This window comes from Homarus americanus, unplaced genomic scaffold (assembly GCF_018991925.1).
Source record: "Homarus americanus isolate GMGI-L3 unplaced genomic scaffold, GMGI_Hamer_2.0 scaffold29478, whole genome shotgun sequence".
Taxonomy (NCBI): Eukaryota; Metazoa; Arthropoda; class Malacostraca; order Decapoda; family Nephropidae; genus Homarus; species Homarus americanus.
The window spans coordinates 2,177,791-2,201,130 of record NW_024747997.1 but is presented as its reverse complement, the minus strand read 5'-3'; the positions used below and the strand labels follow the sequence as shown (position 1 = coordinate 2,201,130).

At 49.7% G+C, this 23,340-nt stretch overlaps 1 protein-coding gene across 1 annotated transcript in view; it reads right to left on the bottom strand.

The window, feature by feature from the left end:
• The window catches only part of LOC121879932 (protein groucho-like), a 75,909-nt gene that overhangs the window by 23,240 nt on the left and 29,329 nt on the right, over positions 1-23,340 (bottom strand). Inside the window, exons 4-9 of the mRNA XM_042386750.1 lie at positions 10,603-10,704; positions 5,806-5,841; positions 4,546-4,590; positions 3,604-3,666; positions 2,816-2,891; positions 2,058-2,332 (exon numbers count right to left, since the gene is read on the bottom strand). Coding sequence (XP_042242684.1) covers positions 2,058-2,332; positions 2,816-2,891; positions 3,604-3,666; positions 4,546-4,590; positions 5,806-5,841; positions 10,603-10,704 — 597 coding nt within the window. The remainder of the gene's footprint in view (positions 1-2,057; positions 2,333-2,815; positions 2,892-3,603; positions 3,667-4,545; positions 4,591-5,805; positions 5,842-10,602; positions 10,705-23,340) is intronic.

Genomic DNA, 23,340 nt, shown 5'->3' with positions numbered 1-23,340 from the left:
GCCTAGAGGTGATAATTTTATTCTCTCCTCCCTTCCTCCTCCCTCCTTTCTCCCCCTTCCTCTCCTTCCTCCCCCTCCTTCCTCCTCCTCCCTTCCTCTCCTTCCCTGAGATAAATGACAGTATGTATCAGGTGCAGCTCAGGTTCTCAGCCATGTTAAATTTGTTATTATTATCCACTCTGTGTCGGGGTTTTTTTAACGCTAAATAAACTGTTTCAATTCAATTCTCCTCCTCTTCCCTATTCCTTCCTTCTTCAAACTCTCTCCCCTTGCTCACTATCCCTTCCTTTCATCCGTAGAGCCTCTCTCTCTGCCTGCTATTAAAACACTCATAAAATTCCTCAGTAGCTCTCACCCTCACCCGTCGCTCTCACCCGTCACCCTCCACCTCACCCTACACAACACCTCTACTAAACGTCATCACTACGCCCCTCGTTCCCCCTTCCTCCTCATTTCTTCCTTTCCCACCACCGCCAGTCTCACACCCCACCCTCCCCCCCGCCCTCTTCCCCACCCCCCTAACGACCAAGAAATCGGAGCGGGCGCGTAATTGTCAATGAATGGCCAGAGATGACTTCATGGACCACCTAGGCAGCCGGTAATCCAACTGGGTGGGCGGGCGTGGGTGGGGGGGAGTGGGGTGGTGTGAGGTGGGAAACAGGCCGCCCTACCACCCACACCCTAACAAACAGTCCCCCGAACGCCCACTGCCAGCACTCCAGATAATATACAGAGCTCTAAAACACCCCACCCACCCACACCCACCCAGTCACACCCACACGTTCCACATCATAATTCCCGACAATCGACTTCTGTTCGCTTGTTATTTACAGACTAACTAGAGCATCGTTTATAAGGTAGACTGAGCATTATTTATGTGGCAGAGGGAGCATTATTTATGTGGCAGAGGGAGCATTATATATGTGGCTGAGGGAGCATTATATATGTGGCAGGGGGAGCATTATCTATGTGGCAGAGGGAGCATTATATATGTGGCAGAGGGAGCATTATATATGTGGCAGAGGGAGCATTATTTATGTGGCTGAGGAGCATTATATATGTGGCAGAGGGAGCATTATTTCTGTGGCAGAGGGAGCATTTATATATGTGGCTGAGAGCATTATTATACGCAAAAGACTTGATATACAAAGCTTGATATACAAAGCTTGATATACAAAGCTTGGTGTACAAAGCTTGATATACAAAGCTTGGTGTACAAAGCTTGATATACAAAGCTTGGTGTACAAAGCTTGATATACAAAGCTTGGTGTACAAAGCTTGATATACAAAGCTTGGTGTACAAAGCTTGATATACAAAGCTTGGTGTACAAAGCTTGATATACAAAGCTTGGTGTACAAAGCTTGATATACAAAGCCTTCAATCTAGACATTTAAAAAGATAAGCCTCTGTTCTTTCATCATACTCAAACTGACACGGGTATGATGTAGGAAGCTGATACCACTATAAAATCTAAGCTTAAATCACTAAAAATTTAAGCTGAAACCACTGTAAAGATTCAAGCTGACACCACTGGAGAAATGTAATTATCATGGTAATAGGAAATAAGGAGAGACACTTCAGGTCCTGTTCCCATGAGGCCGAGTGACCTACCTTGCCCTCACCACCTCCCTCCTCACTACCTCTCCCCACCTCCTCACTACCTTCCTCCTCACCCTCCTCACCACCTTCCTCCTCACCACCTTCCTCCTCACCACCTCCCTCACTACCTCCCTCCCTCACCTCCTCCTTCCTTCCCTCCTCCCTCACCCCCTGGCTATACCACCACAACCCACACCTGCGAGATCACCACACCCTTACTATAGCTGAAGGGATGAGGGAGGGTATGTGAGACAAGGCACGTGAGACAAAGGGGGGTACGTGAGACAAGGAGGGGGAATGGAGGTACAACCAAGCAGGGGCAGGTAAGGGAAAAGAGATAGAGAGATATATATACATTTTGAGATGGTAGTCGCCTGTGTCTTGAAGTCGAGGCAAGAGACAATGTAGAGTTATGTGAGACTAAGGGAGAGAGAGAGAGGAGGGTGTTAGTACTCACGGCCTGCTCATCCAGGAGGGCAGCGGCGCGGTCCTCGGCTCTCTCCCGCTTCTCGTCAGATCGTCCCAGGTCAGGTTTACCCAGCACGGAGAGGGGTGTGGGGAGGCCCATGATGGAGGCGGACGACACAGCGGACAGAAGGCCAGGCGGAGCTGCGGTGGACGGAGGCAAACCCGGCATGCCAGCCAAGGACGGGTGGGGCGCCATGGGCAACGTCGGGGCGTGGGCACCATGGGGAATGCCTGCCTGGGCGTGCATCTGTTGCTGCAACCAAAAACCACCACCAACCATCATCAATCAGTACTCGCCTTGACCACCAGTAAAACCTAACACTCAAATCACAGTAACCAGGCTACAGTTACTCTATTTCAATCCACTACAGAATTTATTAAGACAACCATTAAGCTGTAGTTATTACTGTCTGATGGCTTAACAGCTTAACTCTTGAATCACTACATTAAGACGTTAAAAGTGTTCAGTTAATGCTAAGATTATGGTAAACAAAGTAACTAAAAGAGGAACAAGTGGATAAAGGAGGAGAAGAGGAGGAAGAAAGGGAGGAGCAGGAGGAAATAAGATAGAGGGAAGAAGATAAAGGAGGAGGAAGAGAACATGAGAGAGAAGGAAGAGAACATGAGAGAGAAGGAAGAGAACATGATAGAGAAGGAAGAGAACATGATAGAGAAGGAAGAGAACATGATAGAGAAGGAAGAGAACATGATAGAGGGAGGAAGAGAAGAGAAGAAGGACTAACTCACCCCTGATGATGGCGTTCAACCCGTCATGGTGACCTGCTTGGCCTGCTCCACCGCCGTCGACTTCCTGCTGCTGGTGCTGTAACAACAACAACACCACCTAACCCACTTACCTACACCCACACACACACCTCACCACACCCCCCCCACCCACCCACACACACACCCCCACCTCCCCCACACACACCTCCTCCCTCCTACCCTCACCACCACCAACCCTCCTCCCCCACACCTGTAATTAATCTACCCCATTCACCAAATCCTCCAACAAACACACAAACAAACACAAACAAAACAAACACAAACAAAACAAACACACAAAACAAACACAAACAAAACAAACACACAAAAACAAACACAAAACAAAACAAAAACAAACAAAACAAACACAAACAAAACAAACACAAACAAACAAACACACAAACAAACACACAAAACAAAATACAAACAAACAAACACAAACAAAACAAACACACAAACAAAACAATAACAAACAAAAACAAAACACAAAACAAAACAAAACACAAAACAAAATAAACACAAACAAAACAAACACAAACAAAACAAACACAAACAAAACACAAAACAAACACAAACAAAAACAAACACAAACAAAAACAAACACAAACAAAACAAACACGCAAAACAAAAACTCTCCTTGTGATGTCAAAATTAATTACAACTAACTTCAAAGGGGAAAAATAAACCCTAAGTATATAGAGGTACCATTAACAATATAACTACACCACAGTACACCTGACCTGACCTGACCTGACCTGACTTTTACTCACCTCCTGGGACAAGAAGGGAAGGACCTGACCAATGATGGCGTTGAGCCGCTTGGCGATTTCTGTCTGTTGGCGAGAGAGAGAAAGAGAGAGAGTTGGATTATTTTCTTTAATTGTGGATATGAGAGAGAGAGAGAGAGAGAGAGAGAGAGAGAGAGAGAATTTGATTAACTTTCATTCTTATTTTCTCATTCTATTTTGGACTGTAGAGGAAAATGGAACAGCATTTAATAAAACTCACTGAAAATAATAATAATAATAATAAATTCACTTAACGTAAGACTTATTAAAACTTCCTAATATACACGAGGAATTTATTTCATTTTTGTTCAACCTTTAATGTAGAAAAGCTGTTTAGGTTAGTTGTTTTATTAAAGCCTCTGAAGAAAGCATTAACTGTCAGCTTCACACACACACAGTTTTAACCACCATGAAGTAAACAGTAAAAGCTTAAGCTGAGAGAGAGAGAGAGAGAAGGTGAGGGAGAAGGGGAGGAGAAGGTGAGGGAGAAGGGGAGGGAGAGAAGGTGAGGGAGAAGGGAGAGGAAGGAGAGGCGGGGAGGAGACGCACGCCATCTTCATATTAATAATGTTTTTCATCGTAGAGTCATTCTTGCTTCGTAATTACGTGTGTGTGTGTACGTGTGTGTGTGTGTGTGTGTGTGTGTGTGTACGTGTGTGTGTGTGTGTGTGGTACTCAGTCACACTCACTAACCTAATCAAATCTGTCTGTCTTAACTTGACAACAACACAAGGGAGAAAACATCAAATAACAGGGAGAGAAATGAGGGTGAATAAGGCAGAGAAGGGAGAGGCCAGGGGGAGGATAAGCGAGACGGAACATACCCAGGGCGAAGGGTGAAACAAGGGAGAATAAGGGTGAAATAAGGGAGAAACTGTAAAACAAGGGAGAATAAAGGGTGAAACAAGGGTGTACAGTACTAACCTGCTTGTGCATCTCCACGTTAAGTCCATACGACATCTCATAGTACTGAAAGACAAAAACAAGATTAATATTATCAAGAGTAACACACACTAACTATCTCCCTCCCCTTCACCCCTCTCATCACCCCTCTCACCTCCTCCACCTTAACACTCATTATTATTTACCTCACAACTTATCATGGCCAACTTGTCTTTAACACCCACCCCTACACCCCTTCTCCCCCACCCCTACCCCTCCTCCCCCACCCCTACTCCCCTTCTCCCCATCCCTCATCCCCATCCCTACACCCCTTCTCCCACCCCACTCCCCACCTCCCCCATCCCTACACCCTTCTCCCCATCCCTACAATCCTTCTCCCACCTCCTCCTCATCCCTACCCCCTCCCCAACCCCTACTCCTCATCCCTACCCTCTCCCCACCCCTACCCCACCCCTCACACCTCCCTCCCACCCTACCCTCCTCCCATCCCCACACCCCTCCCCACCCCCCTACTCCTCCCTCCCCATCCCACACACCCCACCCCTACTCCTCCCCATACCCAACCCTCCTCCCCACCCCTACACCCCTCCTCCCCACCCCCATTCTCTCTCCCATCCCCTACACCCCTTCCCATCCCTCCTCATCCCTACTCCCCTTCTCCTCCTCCCATCCCTACACCCCTACCCTCCCTCCTCCCCATCCCTACCCTCCTCCCATCCCTACTCTCCTCCCCACCCCCCTTCTCCCCATCCCTACTCCCCATTTAACCTCCCCCAACACTCACTATTAAGATATCACCACTAATGCTCATAAGTCAACCTCGTCTCTCCTTCCTTCCCTCCCCCCTTCCCTCCTCCCTCCCCGTGTCGCCCTCTTCCTTCCTTCCCATCCTTCTTCCCCTTACCAGCTCCGTTCTTCCTCCACCACCTCCCTGACCATCCTCCCATCCCTTGCCCCCTCACAGAATCGAGGGAGGGGTGAGAGGGATGATGGTGAGAGGGATGAAGGTGAGGATGATGGTGAGAGGGATGATGGAGAGAGGATGAAGGTGAGAGGGAGGGGTGAGAGGTATGATGGTGAGAGGGATGATGGGTCGAGGGAGGGGTGAGGAGGGTATGAAGGTGAGAGGGATGATGGTGAGAGGGATGAAGGTGAGAGGGGATGAAGGTGAGAGGGATGATGGTGAGGAGGGATGATGGTGAGAGGGATGAAGGTGAGGGGGACGAAGATGAGAGAGGGATGATGGTGAGAGGGATGATGGTGAGAGGTGTGTCAGCTCACCATAACGTAGTGACACTGCATTCCGTCTCTCACTGGCTAGCTTCACACTCCAGCCTTCAACCTGTGATGAAGAAAAACGTCCCTGTGTTAGTTGATGGTGAGAGACACTATACCCTGGCCTGGTGTGGTGTTGTGTGGTGTGGTGGGGGGTGTGGTAGTAAAGGTGTGGTGTGGGGGTGTGGGGTGTGTGTGTGGTGGGGTGTGGTGTGGTGTGGTGTGTGTGGGTAGTAAAGGTGTGTGGGGGTGTGGGTAGTGTGTGTGTGTGTGTGGTGTGTGGTGGGTGTGTGTGTGTGTGTGGGGTGTGGTGTGGTGTGGTGTGGTGGTGTGGTGTGGTGGTGGGGGTGGGTAGTAAGGTGTGTGTGGGGGTGGTGGTGTGTGGTAGTAAGGTGTGGTGTGGGGGTGGTGGGTGTGGTGGGGTGGTGTGGTGGGGGTGTGGTAGTAAAGGTGTGGTGTGGTGGTGGGTGTGGTAGAACATAATAAAAGAAAGATGGGACGGTAACCCAGCGTATATAGAAATATCAAGAGGGAAGAGGGGTAGGGGGGAGGTGGGGTGGGGAGGGGTGGGGGAGGTGGGGGAGGGTGGGGAGGTGGGGTGTGGGGAGGGGGAGAAGTTAGATAGAGGAAGGGAGTGTAGGAAAGGGAGGAGAGAGAGAGAGAGAGAGAGAGAGAAAAAAATAATGTATAGTATAATCTGGTACTAAAATAACAAGTCATTATTATTATTATTATTATTATTATTATTATTATTATTATAGACACAATCGCATACAGACAGCCACAGACAGACAGACAGACAGAGACGATAGGGTAGACGGTAAAAACTTCACAAATAAAAGCAAGAATAATAATATTATCCTCAGTTAAATTGTACATGACGCAGAAAAGTGTACATGACGCAATAAAGTGTACATGACGCAGTAAAGTGTACATGTGGCACGGACAGGTGTACAGTACATGATCGTAGCAGTGTACATGTGACAAGGGAGAGGTGTACAGTACAGTCGTGTGATGCAGGAGGTGTACATGTGGTCCAGAAGAGACGTACAGACATGTGTACAAGATGTATATAGGGCAGGTGTACACGTTCCATTGGAGGTGTACATGTGATCCAAGAAAGGTGTACACATTGGATTGGATGGTGTACATATCCCAGGAGAGGTGTACATAGGTAATGCATTGAGGTGTACATGAGATCGGAGAAAGGTGTACATAGGTAATGCATTGAAGGTGTACATGAGATCGGAGAAAAGTACATATTGGATTGGTGCACATATCCCGGGAGAAAGGTGTGTACACGATGCATTTGAGGTGCACATAATGCCAGGTAGAAAGAGGTGTACACATGACTTAAGAGGCGATGACCATAGTGACCACGACACCTGGACCGGGGGGGAGAGGGAAGGGAGAGGGGAAGGGGAGAGGGGAAGGTGCCTTACGCCACACTTAACAACAAAACATCTCTCTATGACTTCCTCCCTCTCCCCTCTCCTTCCCTCCCTCTCCCCCTCCTTCCCTCCCTCTCCCCCTCCTTCCTCCTCTACCCCTCCCCTTCTCCCCTACCCCCTTCCCTCCCTCTACCCCTCTCCTTCCTCCCTCTACCCCTCCTTCCCTCCCTCTACCCCTCCCTTCTCTACCCTCTCCTTCCCTCCCTCTACCCTCTCCTTCCCTCCCTCTACCCTCTCCCTCCTCTACCCTCTCCTCCCTCCCTCTACCCTCCCTCACCCCTCCCTTCCCTCCCTCTACCCCTCCCTTCTCTACCCTCTCCTTCCCTCCCTCTCCCCTTCCCTCCTTCCTCCCTCTCCCCCCTCTCCTTCCTCCCTCCCCCTCTCCCTTCTCCCTCTCCCCTCTCCTTCCTCCCTCCCCTCTCCTTCCCTCCCTCTCCCCCTCCCCTCCTTCCCCCTCCTCTACCTCCTTCCTCCCTCCTACCTCTCCTTCCCTCCCTCTACCCCTCCCCCTCCCCTACCCCTCTCCCCTCCTCCCTTCCCTCCCTCTCCCCTCCCCCTCTCCTTCCCTCCCTCTCCCCCTCTCCTTCCCTCCTCTCCCCCCTCTCCCCTCTCCCTCTCCCCTCTCCTTCCCTCCCTCCCCTCCTTCCCTCCCTCTACCCCTCTCTTCCCTCCCTCCCCCTCCCCTCCCTCCCCCTCTCCTTCCCTCCCTCTACCCCTCTCCTTCCCCTCCCCTCTACCCCTCCCCTCCCTCTCCCCTCTCCTGTTATGCACACCTTGTAAACTCACAAAAGCTACACTATGAGGCAATGTGCCGTGTTCTCTCTCTTCGTCGGTGTTCAGTAGGTGGGGAAGGAGGGAGTAGAAGAGAAGGGAGTGGAAAAAGGAGAAGGAAGGAAAAAGGGAAGAGAAAGAAAGGGGAAATAAAAGAACCAGTCAATTCACATCACAAAAACAAGATGACTCGATCGTGGAAGAAAGGAATCCTCTCACTGCTTATCATGGCTCCCCAGGGGTTCCTACGTTCCCTTGGCAGGATTGTGTTGCTCTCTCTCTCTCTCTCTACCTAGCCGTCCCCTCCCTCGCACCGCACACCCTCTTCATATACTCTTTTTAAAACAACGCCCTAAGTGTGAGTGATCTTCAAAAGGGGCGCTCCCGAGTTCTACCCGCTGTTGAATTGAGAGGTTCGTATGTAATTCCCAGTATAAACCTTAAACCTTATCTTGTTTTATGGTGAGGAGGAGAATAATAGGTAGCTACACGTCTTAAACCTTAAACCCTTACATATGTGTGCGTGTGTGTGTGTGTGTGTCAGTACTAAGGGGGGTCCCAATCCACACACGTCCTCCTTACACACCATAAGACCTAGGTGTCATGACACTTCTATACGACACACACCCAACTCAGGCATCTTCCACTAATATATGACACACTGGCGCCTGATAAAGCGCCTTGTAACTGGGTATATGACACGGTGGTGAGGTGTGACACTGGTACATGACACACACACACACGGGGCCACATCCTTCACTGGTCGATGTGTTTGTATATATCACCATCAATAGGGTGATTCAGCTCAGACGACGGCGACTAACACACACACACACACACACACACACACACACACACACACACACACACACACACACACACACACCTCAACACGTGACAGGTGGCCTTAATCACCAGGTAGACCACCCCCCAACACACTGTACTATAACGCCCCACAACTGCACTACACGGCAAAATTTCAACTTAATGACTCCTTCCCTGCACTAATGACCCACAACTGCTGTAAGACTTGCGATATAAACTACCGTCTCTGTGTGAGGGGGAACTACTGCCCAAACTAGTTTATTCCTCGTGTGCGCCGGAGCTCCCCCCACCATGCTTGTCACCCTCCACACCTCCCATGTGTGTGTGAAAGGGGTGATATCGCCTCCTATCACCCTCCCCCCCCTCATCACCCCTCACCCCCCTCATCCACCCCTCTTAGCCTGGGTGGCAGTTCAGACATCTTCTACAGTCTAGGGGATAATAACTCAGAACGTTAAAGTACACCCAGTTAATCTAATTATAGATCCATTGATCGTCGGAGGGGCGGTGGCTCACCCCCACTATCATCCTCTCCAATTATCATCATTATCACTCTCCGTTCCCCCCTCTCTCCATCCCCCTCCTCCCTCTCCCCCCTCCACAATAACAGTAATGGGAGCATCACATGTGGCCAGAATATCATTTAGCGTGGTGGATGATGCCAGGAGTAGTGGCCATGTGACGAATGGTGTTAGTGGACCTGAGGGACACCACCATCACCATCCATCACCATCCTCCACCACTACCATCACCATCCTCCACCACTACCATCACCATCCTCCACCACCACTACCATCACCATCCTCCAACCACTACCATCACCATCCTCCAACCACCACCTTTACACCATTAAGTTAGGACCAAATTAACTCCTTAAAAATTTCCTCTCGGTTCCTCTCCTTCCTTCCCTCCTCTCCTCTCTTCACCTTCCCTCCTCTCTTCACCCTTCCCTCTCTTCCTCCTCACTACCCAAGCCCAGCAGCAGCTTGTTATATCACCCTCCATAAAACGGCCCCTCCCCTCTCTCCCCACGCCTGGCTCAATAATCCCCCACAGCACTCTACCCCTTCCCCCCCCCTTCATAATCTTACTTTTTTCCCCTCTCCCCCTTCCATAATGAGCCTCATAGTTCGTGGAGTGTACCGGAGAGGGGTGAAAGGAGAGAGGGAGAGAGAGAAAGAAAGTGAGAGGGGAGGTTGGGAGAATGGGGTGAAGACGAGAGAGGAATAATGAGAACAGGAGAAAAAACGGTAAGGGAAGGGGAAGGAGAGAGAGAGAGAGAGAGAGAGATCCCGGGAGTTATTTGTCAGTAATCAGATTAAGTCAGACAGCGCCATCACCTCCAACACTACCTCCACCCAACCCCACACCACACCATCCCAACACTACCTCACCACCATCTCCAACACTACCTCCACCACCATCTCCAACACTACCTCCACCACCATCTCCAACACTACCTCCACCACCACACCACCATCTCCAACACTCCCTACACCACACGCCACCACTACTACCTCCTCCACCCACAACCACCACCACCCACCAAACGCCACTACACCACCACCATTCCCTCCACCTCACCACCACTCAGGCGGACACCACCTGCCAAACACGACAATGGTCTTTCAAAGAGGGGAAAAGGACACAGCCAGCACGTGAGAGGATTACTAAGAAAGGCGGGAAAGCACATATATACAGTATACATTAATAATTGCACACACACACACACACACACACACACAGGTACTCACGCATGATACTGGGACTGTAGAAAGTTGAACTCTTCCTTGATACGGTCACAGGTCTCGGCGATGGTGAATTTAAGCTGACCAGGACCGGCAGGCGCCTGGGGACCCTGTAAACACAAAACAAACACGCTATAAACTCCACTTGTTTACGTCACTCTTGCTTACACATAAACAAAAATATGCCCTGACAGTTGTTTGCTTTCTTATAAATGCAATAGAGACTAAAACAGGATGAATCACACTGTTTATGTCTCACACACTCGACTACAAACAATGAATCAATTTGTTTGCCACTTTACAATTTCGATAAACATAAAAAAAAAAACATTATTACTTTTGGGATTATATAGTATTAAGCTTGACCACCTGAAGAATCTCCACCCCAGCTTATTTCACCTAAATATTAACCTAACTTAAACTAACACTAACCTACCCTCCCTCCCAAATAGTGTTACGTTAGGTTAAGGTCAGGTAAGGTAAGGTAAGGTAAGGTCACGTAAGGTCAGGTAAGGTAAGGTAAGGTTAGGTAAGGTCAGGTCAGGTCAGGTCAGGTCAGGTCAGGTTAGGTTATTCTTCAGGTGATTCCATTGACTTCCTGGAATCAAATATTTTTCAACTCTTAAATTAAAGATAAAATTACCAAACAAAACATAGGTAAGTAAACAACAAACAAAAACAAGCAAACAAACAAACAACTACTACCTACTTACCATAGCATTACAAAAAAATTAATCCCACCTTCACCTCAATAAATCAAAATACATTATTTCCCGTCCGTGTTGTATTAATAAATCACAATACATTTACCTGTCAGTCACCTCATGCCCTGTCAACTGGCCTAATTAACCTGTAAATCCCACCTGTCCATTAATGTCACCTGAGCCATTTATTTCCCTACCGTAGAATGGAATGGGGGAGAGGAGAAGACAGAGGAGGAGGAGGAGGAGGAGGGAGCAAAGAAAGAGGAGAAGAAAAGAACAAAGAAGAGGAGAACAACACGAGGAGGAGGGAGAAAATGATGATTATCCCGGTAGCTGTTTCTCTCTCTCTCTCTCTCTCTCTTAATTATCCCAGCACGAGGAGTAAAGGATAAGAGGAAGACGGAAGAATAAAAATAGTGAGAAATTATTGTAGGCGAGAAGGAGGGGAGAGGGCACACACACACACACACACACACACACACACACACACACACAGTACAAAGGAGAAGAGGGAGGAAGGACAAAGGAAGAGAATAAGTAGATGGAAGAGTGAAGAACAGGTAAGAGGAGAGGTAAAACGGGATAAATGAGGGAAAATAGAGCAACAAGAAGAGAAAGGAGAAGAAAGAAAGGAGGAGGAGGAGGGAAAGTGATGATATATAAGACAAAGGAAAAAGAGTTAAACTAGGAATAATGAATAAAATAGAATCAGAAAATTGAAAGAAATACGACGTCCCTCTCTCCACCAATCACCACCATCACCGTCTCTCACACACCACCAATCACCACCTCTCTCCATCACCCACTCTCTCCACCACACCACCAATCACCACCTCTCTCCATCACCGCCTCTCCATCACCACCTCTCTCCATCACCACCTCTCTCCATCACCGCCTCTCCACCACACCACCTCCAACAATCACCACCATACCTTCCCCACCCACACTACCAAGAGAGAGAGAGAGAGTAAACACGGAAAGATAGGAAGGGAAGATAAAGGGGAACAAGGAAAAAAGGGTGATTGAGATGGAAGGGGAAGAGAGAGAGAGAGAGAGAGAGATAGAGGCAGGTAGCGGGGCTGTGTTGATTAAGAGGTAAAGGGCGGAAGAAGGAGATTAACACGGCATATGAAGGGAGGATAACAGGGAGTAATAAGGGAGATTAACACGTAGTTAAGAGAGAGAGAGAGAGAGAGAGAGAGACTAAATTAACACTTACTAACACCAGTCTTATACAGCGAAGTGGGTTAGCGCTATCATGACCTTCCTTCCCTCCTTACACACACACCTCAGCTGTCTGCGTGTCTGTCTATCTGTCTGTCTGTCAACCCACTCACCAGACCAGGCACGACCCCCTTCCCTACTGTCATCTCTTATCACTGTCATAAATCAAAGAGTTTGAATGAGCGTTTCACCACCTCACGGTTTACCCTGGTGTGTGTGTGTGTGTGTGTGTGTGTGTGTGTGTGTGTGTGTGTGTGTGTGTGTGTATGAGGCTGGAGTCAGTATCAGGGAGGGGAGAGAATAGGGCGAGTGAGAGGGAGAGTAAAGGGAGGAGGAAGAAGGGTGAGAATAGCCTCTCTCTCTCTCCCTCCTCTCTCTCTCTCTCTCTCTCTTTAAAGGAGAATTAAAAAACCATCAAACACCAGTAAAAATGTTCCCCTTGTCGGCCAGCAGCGGTCATTGTGTAAGTGGACGGAGGAGAGAGAGAGAGAGAGAGAGAGAGAGAGAGAGAGAGAGAGAGAGAGGGTGTGGGGAAGAGGGTAATAATCGGAGGAAGAAAAGGAATGGGAAAAGGGTTGATAAATATAGGGAGAAGGATGGAGAGGAGGGAAGGGAGGAGGAGGAGGAGGAAAGAGTGGGAAAAGGAAGAGATTAAGAGGAGGGTGAGAAAGGAAGGAAAGGGAGGAGAATGACAAGGGAAAGGAAAAAGGGTTAAAAGAAGGAGGATAGAGACGGAATGATAATAACAACAACAACCATAACCACAACAACCACAACCACCACAACAACCCACCACCATCACCACCACCACCACAACCACCACCACCACCACCACAACCACCACCACCACCACCACAACACCCCAGGAACAACACGCGCCGCAACACAGAACCAAAATGAAAAAGTTCACCCAGTCAGAAAGTTTGGGCCACACATTGTATATATTATATATATTTATGATATTAATACACATACGACCCACCTCTTTGGTACACCCAGTTTGACATTTACAGCGACAAACAAACAAAATATTAAAATAACTGGGAGGGAAGGAGGGAGGAGGGGGTGGGGAGGGTGGGGAGGGGTGGGGAGGGTTTATACGGCATATTCATATACTGTGTAATATACTGTATGCTGGTATACACACACACACACACACACACACACACACACACACGGGTCAACAAAGTCAGTACATAACAGTATGATACGGCCCGCACTTTAGGGAGGAGGGGGTGGGAGAGAAGGGGATGGAAGGGGAAGGCATCAGCTGCTAACGCCATCCGAAGCACCTGACCATTACACCAACACAGGTGAGAGTCTTTCATTAACTCTCTCTCTCTCTCTCTCTCTCTCTCTCTCTCTCTCTCTCTCTCTCTCCACCTACATCACACACCTGCTGCTACCTGCTCTTGCTACCACCACTACTACCTCACACACCTGCTACCACCACTACTACCTCCCACACCTGCTCCCACCACTATAATCAGCTGCTATCATCACTACATAACTAACAATCACCAAACATTTGTATATAATCTTAAAAACACTCATCCTATCCTATCTAACCTAAACCAACCTAACCTAACCACTCCCCTCCACCAACCACCCCCTCCCTCAACCACAACTACCACCACCAAGAACATTCCTTTGGTTAATAATAAAAATAAAACAAAAAAAACTCGACCCACAATGAAATATTAAACCCAACACGAATAAAACACACACACACAGGCCCGGGTTTAACATGATACAGGAACACAGTAGTGAAGATATATAATATAAACACAATAAACCAATCGGGTTTATAGTCTTTCCTGTTAATAAATAAATAGACGTAAATAAAAAAATTAATGGTAGAGGCGAAGTTAAGACAGGGGAGGGGAGGAAGGGAAGGAAGAGGAGGGAAGTCAGTAAGGGTGAAGACAAGTTACCCCCCTCACCTCACCTCCAACCGTACCCACAGAAGGACCACAACTCAACACCTGGTCCATGTTCCCCGACACCCACCCCTCTCCCTCCCTCCCTTCCCCCCTCCCCACCAGTCTCCCCCCCCTCTCTGTTAAACTTCATCAGCCCTCCATCAACACCCTTTCCCCTCCTTCTTAACCTCGTCTCCACCTCCCTCCCTCCCTCCTCACCTGGTCTCCCATCCTATCAATTACCATATTAGCCCACCTTGTCCTAACACCGACAGTTACTTTAATGGACGGTAGCGGTGTTCCTAGGTACTACCCGTCTATTCTAGCACCCACCCGTCCAAACACCCCCCCCCCGGCCGTCGTTTTAATTCTAGTCTTTTCAATTTATTTTTTATATATTTATCTGTAAATCTGCATAAACTCACTCTCTCTCTCTCTCTGCTAAAGTACACACACACACACACAGTCCCTCCCCCCCCTCCCCCCCCCACCTCACCCCTCCCCTATTGTTACGACCACAATGAGAACCACAGCTCACCACCAAGCTTCTTACGCTCACTGGATAAAACAAAAGGCCGCTGAGGCATAAAAAAAGAAAAAAGATCGTATTTTCCTCTCGTCACATCTACCGGAAACGTGGAGTGGGGTGAGGGTGGGAGGTGGGTGTGGGGTGGAGTGTGGGGTGGTGGAGTGGGTTGGGTGTGGGGGTAGGTTAGAGGTGGGTTGGAGTGGTATGTATGTTTGAATGCATGTATATCTATGAATGTATGTATGTATGACAATATGTCTATGTATGTATGTATGTATGTATGTATGTATGTATGTATGTATGTATGTATGTATGTATCAGGTCCCCCACCACATCCAATATAACAGTTCACAATGGATCAACTAACCCTGACAAAAATTACCCCGTGTATCCAACAAATTGGGAGAATGACATCCTGAAGCGCGCGTGTGTGTGTGTGTGTGATACGTGGTGGCGGTAACAGCCTGGATGATCCCACAGGTGAAGGGGAGGGGACGGAGGGAGGGGAGGAGGGAGGGGAGGAGGGAAGAGGAGGGAGGAGGGAAGAGGAGGGAGGGAAGAAGAGGAAGGAGAGGACACTAGGGTGGAGTGTTAGCGTCCACAACAGTCAGCTGATCTCATGTCAACAAGTCTGGTTACTACTGCCCGGATACCTACCTCACCACCACCCCAGACCCCCATCTATACAACTTTCCCACAAACACACACACACACTTACACAGAGTACACACACACACACACACTTACAAACGAGGGAGGGAGGGAGGGAGGGCAGGGCCGCCTTAACTTGCTCAGCTATTGAGATACCACATTTGTCTATTGACGTTAATGACCTTGAGAAACAAGTTGAGACCACCCATCACGACCACTCTCCTCCTCCTCCTGGGGTGAGAGGTTATCTAATGGACAGACACTTACTCCATACTCCTGTTACACATAATATCACCCCCCAGAAAAAAAACTTCTCTCTCTCTCTCTCTCTCTCTCGTCTCCCATGACCTTGAACAATAGATCATGGTCACGCATCAGTTATAAGAAACGGGCTCTCTCTCTCTCTCTCTCTCTCTCACCCAGCCTGGAGGGTCGTGTTCCAATCCTGTGATAATACGACATGGCGATAAAGCACAGAAACACAACTTTAACTCCAATACAAGTTTTATTTACCGGTGGTCATTGTCAACCCCACCCACCCCACCCGCCCACCACCCCATCCCACCCCACCAGGCCCGTCCACAGTAACCATTAATGAAGTTATCGAACCAGGACAAATAGCTCACCACTTCTCGTTTTTTGTGTACACGTTTCAACACTCTTAAGAGGAATAAAACAAATTTGTAAAAAAATATATATATATATATATATAAACCGCTCACTGCAAATCCCGGAGAGAGAAATTGTGTAGGAATGTGGGGGAACGAATGTGTGGAGAGTTTTGTGGTGTTGGGTGGGGTGGGTGAGTAATTTCCTCGGCGGGTGTGTGTGTGTGTGTGCGGGTGTGTGTGTGTGTGTGTGTGTGTGTGTGTCCCCCGTCGCCCCCATCCCTCCCTCGCAAATGCCGCCTCCGCTTTACTGTGGGCCCGAGGGGTGTACTGCACTATTTTTATCCAACCCCACCACGGCAAAATGTGTACATGTCCCCCCCCTCCCCCACCACAGCACCGCGGGTTTGTGCCATTTTTGATAACAGTCCAGACAATAACTCACAACACTCCAACAAATTTTATCTTTTCGAATTCATTTATTAACCAATCTGACCCGACCCCTAACACACATCTGGTCATCATCAACAACCAGGTCTGGGCTTGATCTAGTCCTTCTCTCCGCCTCCCGTCGACCCACAATGATGAGAACAACAAGTCAATTTTTTTTCATTATATGATTACTGTGTCGAGTACAATGAACACGGGAGCAGGATGAGAACATTGTAAATTAGGGGTTAGGATAGATGACTGGTGTATAATGTGGGTGTGGCGGGTCGTATAATAACATGTGGGTTGGGTATAAATGATAATAAGTCTCTGGTGAAGTGAGGGCTAGGAGGAGGGGCTACCTAACTACCGCAGGCAACACCACAGGCACGACGATAACACCACACCACCACCAACACCACAAATGTTACATAATGGTGCAGACAAGAGGACTGTGTGGCGACCATAACACCACTAAACACACAACTGGCGCTCACTGGTAGTTACCCAGATCATGATGACCACCCACCCACCCACCTAACCCCTGGGAGGATTGTAAGTGTATGTCACCACTGTTTGTGTCAGTGGTGGTGGTAGTGATGGTGGTGGTAGTGGTGGTGGTGGTTGAGGCGATAATGGTTGCGGTGGTGGTTGACAATTTGAGCTGCTTCCCTGAACAACATTAATAACTACCTCAATATAGTTCCCAGGGTTAAGGTCACTTAACCTCTAGTGGGTATTTATTTCTCCAACAATTCTTGTCTCCGATACATCAGAGTAGAAGACGAGTTAATGGACTGGCTTAGAACACACTAAACGACCACTAAAAGAAGAATTAAATAAACTCTTAATTACATCTACATAAACCATACAAATACCCAACTGATATTACAAGCCGTATGTAGACAAACACAGGCGCTCCAGTATACGAGATGTAAACCAAAACATGACCACGACGCCATAATTACGGTAACTACACTAGATCTCTTCACCTACAAAGAACGCGACTCGTGAAATTACCGTCATATGATAAGTGGTGATTGGTAGCATTTTTACCCCATTCTTTCATGCCCTGCCCACTAACAATTGAAGGATAAACTAAAAAAAAAAATGCAAAAAAAAAATACTACAATATTTTGCTTCCATTATTCAGTATCATCGAAAAAACTGTGAAAAATATATATAAACGCGTCAGGCTATTCACCTTCACACCAAAGTACTTAACTCATTTGAAGACGTGACGAGGTTCTCCAGGTTGATGTGTTCAAACTCATCACACCAAAAAGGTTCCATCAAATAAACTTTATCTTCACCAAAACACAATGACCAAGAGACTCCCCCAAAAATAGCCCACTAGGACCAATAGCCCACTAGGACCAATAGCCCACTAGCACCAATAGCCCACTAGGACCAATAGCCCACTAGGACCAATAGTACACTTGGACATAGCCCAGGACCAATAGCACACCAGGCCAGCCCATGAATGACAGCCCACTAGGACCATGGCCCTAGGACCAGCCAGCACACAGGACAACAGCCCACAGGACCAATAGCCCACTGGACCAGCCCTAGGACCAATAGTACACTTGGACCAATAGCCCCGGGACAATAGCACACCAGGATGACCGCCCTTGGATAGCCCACGGACAATGCCCACTAGGACCAACACCGGGACCAATAGCCCACAGGACCATGGCCCGCCGGACCAGCCTGGGAAATGGCCCACTAGGACAATAGCCCACCAGGACCAGCCCACTAGGACCAATAGCCCACAGGACAATAGCCCACAGGACATAGCCCATGGACCAACAGCCCTGGGACCAATGGCCTGGAAATGGACCAACTAGGGACAATAGCCCTAGGACCATAGCCCACTAGGACCAGCCTAGGATATAGCCCTAGGACCAACAGCCCTAGGACCAACAGCCTGGGACCAATAACAAGTCCCCAAACAAAATGCCTCCTGGCAGTCATGTAAATCTCTAAGACAAATAAAATCTTGTCAGTATAATAATTGAATCCTTGGTTATGAGGGTGTGGTATGTAGCACTGTGAAGAATACAGGAGTTGGGGATTACTGGAGCGTGGTGGGGATTACTGGAGCGTGGTGGGGTTACTGGACGTGGTGGGGGCTGAAGGCTGACTGAGCGTGATGGGGCTGAAGGCTGACTGGGACGTGGTGGGGGCTGAGCTGACTGGGCGTGGTGGGGCTGAAGGCTGACTGGGCGTTGGGGGGCTGAAGGCTGACTGGAGCGTGGTGGGGGCTGAAGGCTGACTGGAGCGTGGTGGGGGGCTGAAGGCTGACTGAGCGTGGTGGGGGCTGAAGGCTGACTGGGCGTGGTGGGGGCTGAGGCTGACTGGAGCGTGGTGGGGGCTGAGGGCTGACTGGGTGGTGGGGCTGAGGCTGACTGGAGCGTGGTGGGGCTGGGCTGACTGGAGCGTGGTGGGGGCTGAGGCTGACTGGGTGGGGGGCTGAAGGTTGACTGGAGCGTGGTGGGGCTGAGGCTGACTGGAGCGTGGTGGGGGCTGAGGGCTGACTGGAGCGTGGTGGGGGCTGAGGCTGACTGGGCGTGGTGGGGGGCTGAGGCTGACTGGAGCGTGGTGGGGGCTGAAGGTTGACTGGAGCGTGGTGGGGGGGGAAGGTTGACTGGAGCGTGGTGGGGGCTGAAGGCACTGGAGCGTGGTGGGGGCTGAAGGCTGACTGGAGCGTGGTGGGGCAAGGCTGACTGGGCGTGGTGGGGGCTGAGGCTGACTGGAGCGTGGTGGGGCTGAAGGCTGACTGGAGCGTGGTGGGGGCTGAAGGCTGACTGGAGCGTGGTGGGGCTGAAGGCTGACTGGAGCGTGGTGGGGCTGAGGCTGACTGGGCGTGGTGGGGCTGAGGGCTGGAGCGTGGTGGGTGACTGTTGGTGACGACTACACCCACAGCAGACACCCACCCCACCCCCACCCACACACACCCATAATAATGAGGTAATACCATATCAGGCGCCGTGGACCATACCTCGGAAGAACAGCCCCACCACCACTTCTGCAGGGGGGGGTGAGGGGGAGGGTTGGTTGCATAGAACGACACGGTGACACTAAGGTTAAGCAGGTGTGATTTATGATCAAGGTGGCTAGTTCCCCCTTCCCCTCGGAACAGGTAATGGTGGGTGACGCACTGGGACACCGAGGCGGGGGTGCGTGTCAGGCCCCTACTGCACATATGGCGTGGGACAGGACCTTCTCACCTCAGTTAAGATACACAGGATATACTCGTCCATGGGGAGACATGAGGGCGAGTAGCTGAGACAGGTTGTGTAACAGGTGGGAAGTATCCTGCCCGTGACAACCTACCACGCCCCGTACACTAAAACCCACCCCCGTCTGCCTACACCCACCCCCTCTGTCTCCACACACCCCACCTCTGTCTCCACCACACCCCCACCTCTGTCTCCACACCCCCCTCTGTCTCCCCCACCTTCTGTCTCCACCACACCCCCACCCTCTGCTCAACCCCACCCCCTGTCTCCCCCCACCCTCTGTCTCCACCACAACCCCCTCTGTCTCCACCACCCCACCTTCCCCACCTCTAACTCACTCAGTACATCACCACCACCTCGTGTCATCCACAACGCTCCTCTTTTGTAACACGACAAACTTCAGGTTCACGTTACACACACCATTCTCGATCATACTTTACTGAGGCAATGAGATACCCCACACAGTATCACCACCTCCACCTCACCTCCCCAGGTAAACACACACACACACACACTTGCCGAGACAGAATAAAACACAATAAACGAGCTGCATCGCCTTATAGTTTATGAGTGGTAAATCAGGGTGTAGGTGTGAAGAGGGGTGTGACAGTAGTAGGGAGGGGTGGGGTGGGTGGAGGTGGGGTGGGTTGAAGTGTCAAAGCGTGGAGTGTCGGTGAGGGTGTGGACAAGGAAGTAGAGTAGGTGTGAACAGGGAGGTGATCGTGGAAGGTGTGAGTGACATTATACGAGACGAGGTTAATATATGGGTGTGTGGGTGGGTGGGTGGGTGGAGTGGTGTGAGACGAAGGAAGAGTAAAACAAACCTCCCTTCCCTCCTCTTCCAGTGATGATGGGGTGGTGGGAAGGGTGAATCGGACTACCTCACCCTAAACTGTCAAGTGCTAAATACCACACACGGGATAGGTTCACACGACGACACCAACACCAAGATGATCTGTCTATAAACATTTAAATCCCAACAGGTGGGCGGCGCCAACACCCGAGTCAATGTAATCCTCTGTGGAATGGAGGGAAGGAGGAGGGAAGGGAGGGTGGTTGGGAGGGAGGGAGAGGAAGGGAGAGAGAATGTCGGCTGCGGTGGCTCCAACCTGTTGTTGTGGTAGTGGTGGTAGTAATGGTTGGTAATGGTGGTAGTAATGGTGGTGGTGGTGGTGGTGGTAGTGGTGGTGGTAGTAATGGTGGTAGTAGTGGTGGTGGTAGTAACGGTGGTGGTGGTAGTAACGGTGGTGGTCGTGGTAATGGTGTGGTGATGGTGAGTAATGGTGGTAGTGAATGGTAGTAGTAATTGATGGTGGTGGTAGGTGGTAGTCAATGGTGGTGGTGGTGGTGGTGGTAGTAATGGTGGGTGGTGGTGTGGTGGTGAGCGGTGGTAGTAATGGTGGTGGTGGACGGTGGTAGTAATGGTGGTAGTCGTGGTGGTGGTGGTGTAATGGTGGTGGTGGTGGTGGTCGTGGTAGTGGTGGTGGTAGTCGTGGTGGTGGTGGTCGTGGTAGTGGTGGTGGTGGTGGTAATGGTGGTGGTGGTAGTAGTAGTGGTGGTAGTGATGGTGGTAGGAGTGGTGGTAGTGGTGGTAGTAATGGTGGTGGTGTACAACATCACAAGTGACCTAAAACACCAACACCAACAACGCCAACCAATGTCATGACAGTAATGAACTAGTACAGTAGGTGAGGCAACAGTAGTAACACGAGACGGCATCAGCAGCTGCGATAACAGTAACGGCAAAAAGCAGCTGTCGTAGGAAAGGGGGGGGCAGGAGGGAGGAGGAGGAGGAGCAGAGGTGAGTTGGGTGGCGGCGTGACGTATGTGAACTTGAGGTAGTGTAGAGCCGTGGCTGCCCAAGCGACACTAACCCACCCACTCCACATCACCACCCACCCACCCACCCACCCCACCTTGTTACTGTACTGCTGGAACCAATGGCACATATATCTGGTCCTGACACAAAACTCCATGTATTATTATTATTACTACGTTATTATCATCACATACTTGACCGCCTCAGCTGGGGAGAGAGACAAAGGAGGGGGAGAGCCTCGGGTGATGATCAAGGGAGGGGGAGGAAGGAGGGGAGGGAGGGGAAGGAGGGAGGAGTGACCATCAAGAACACTAAGGTTGATCCACAAGAAACAGCAAGATATCATAGAGTAGCGAAGCCTTGCGTGAGACACCCTGGACGCCTCAGGTGGTACACACACACACACACACACACACACACACACACACACACACACACACACACACACACACACAGAGCGAGAGATTCTTCTGCTATCTCTCTGGTTTGGGAGGGAGATGGAAGGGTTGGGATAGGTGGGAAAGGTAGAAGAGGTTGGAGGGATAAAGGTGAAGAGAGGGATAGAGTGGGGGAGGAGAGAGGAGGGGGGGGCAGAGGTGGGCGCCGTCACTAAAGTATGTGAGTGACAGGTTGAGTGTGTGTGTGTCTGGACGAGTTACCACTGACGAAGGAGGTGAAGGGGAGGGGTGAAAGGGGAGGGGGAAGGTGGTAAAGGAGGGTGGGACCTAACATTCACACATCCTCACACGAATACACACTTGAAGATGACCATAAAACACACTCACTGTCAACCCTAATGTGTGTATACCGTATAGATATGTCCACCCCCCCCGTCATAGAAATACACCGCCAGGACCCTTCATCATCATCATCATCATCATCATCATCATCATCGTCTGATCCATTACCCTTGTCCACCACCACCACCACCACCACCACCGTCACGGGTTGTCATGGTAACGAAGGATGGCGTCCATAACAAGCCTGGCGTTTAATTAATCAAGCCTGGGTTGCTCTGCACTAACTAATCTCCTCGTTATGGTGTAGTCAGTCAGGCAAGAGAGAGCCAACCCACATGTCCTGTTCCCCTGAGTGTGTCTGGCAGGTTTAATATTACATAAAATCCTAATTTGTTCCAGGTTATAATATAGAGAGAGTTGGTGAAACTGGTGTTGAACAGTATATCACCACCATCACCCCCCACCAGACTTTACACACACACCTCTGACCGGTGTTAATTGGGGGCGTCATACCTGTCCACCACACACTTCAGAGCCTGCTAATTATACCTGCACCACACCTCTACACCTGGTCACCCTCCACTCCTACCAAAACATTCAACACAACAATCTGTTTACACTCAGCACCACACCCTCATGGCTGGACAATACACCTTGATCACTACACCCAAGAACAGTTACACTAAGGCCCACCCCCCCCACCCACCCACGTCTCTCATACTCTAGATGATTCTGTGTTAACTATCCTATCTAGTTCAGGTAAAATCTCTCGGTACAATCCAGACACAATAATAGGGATTGACTCTATCGTAGCCTTTATATATTTTACGAGGATAGGATAAAATAGGATAGGATAAGATAGGATAGGTTGATAGGAT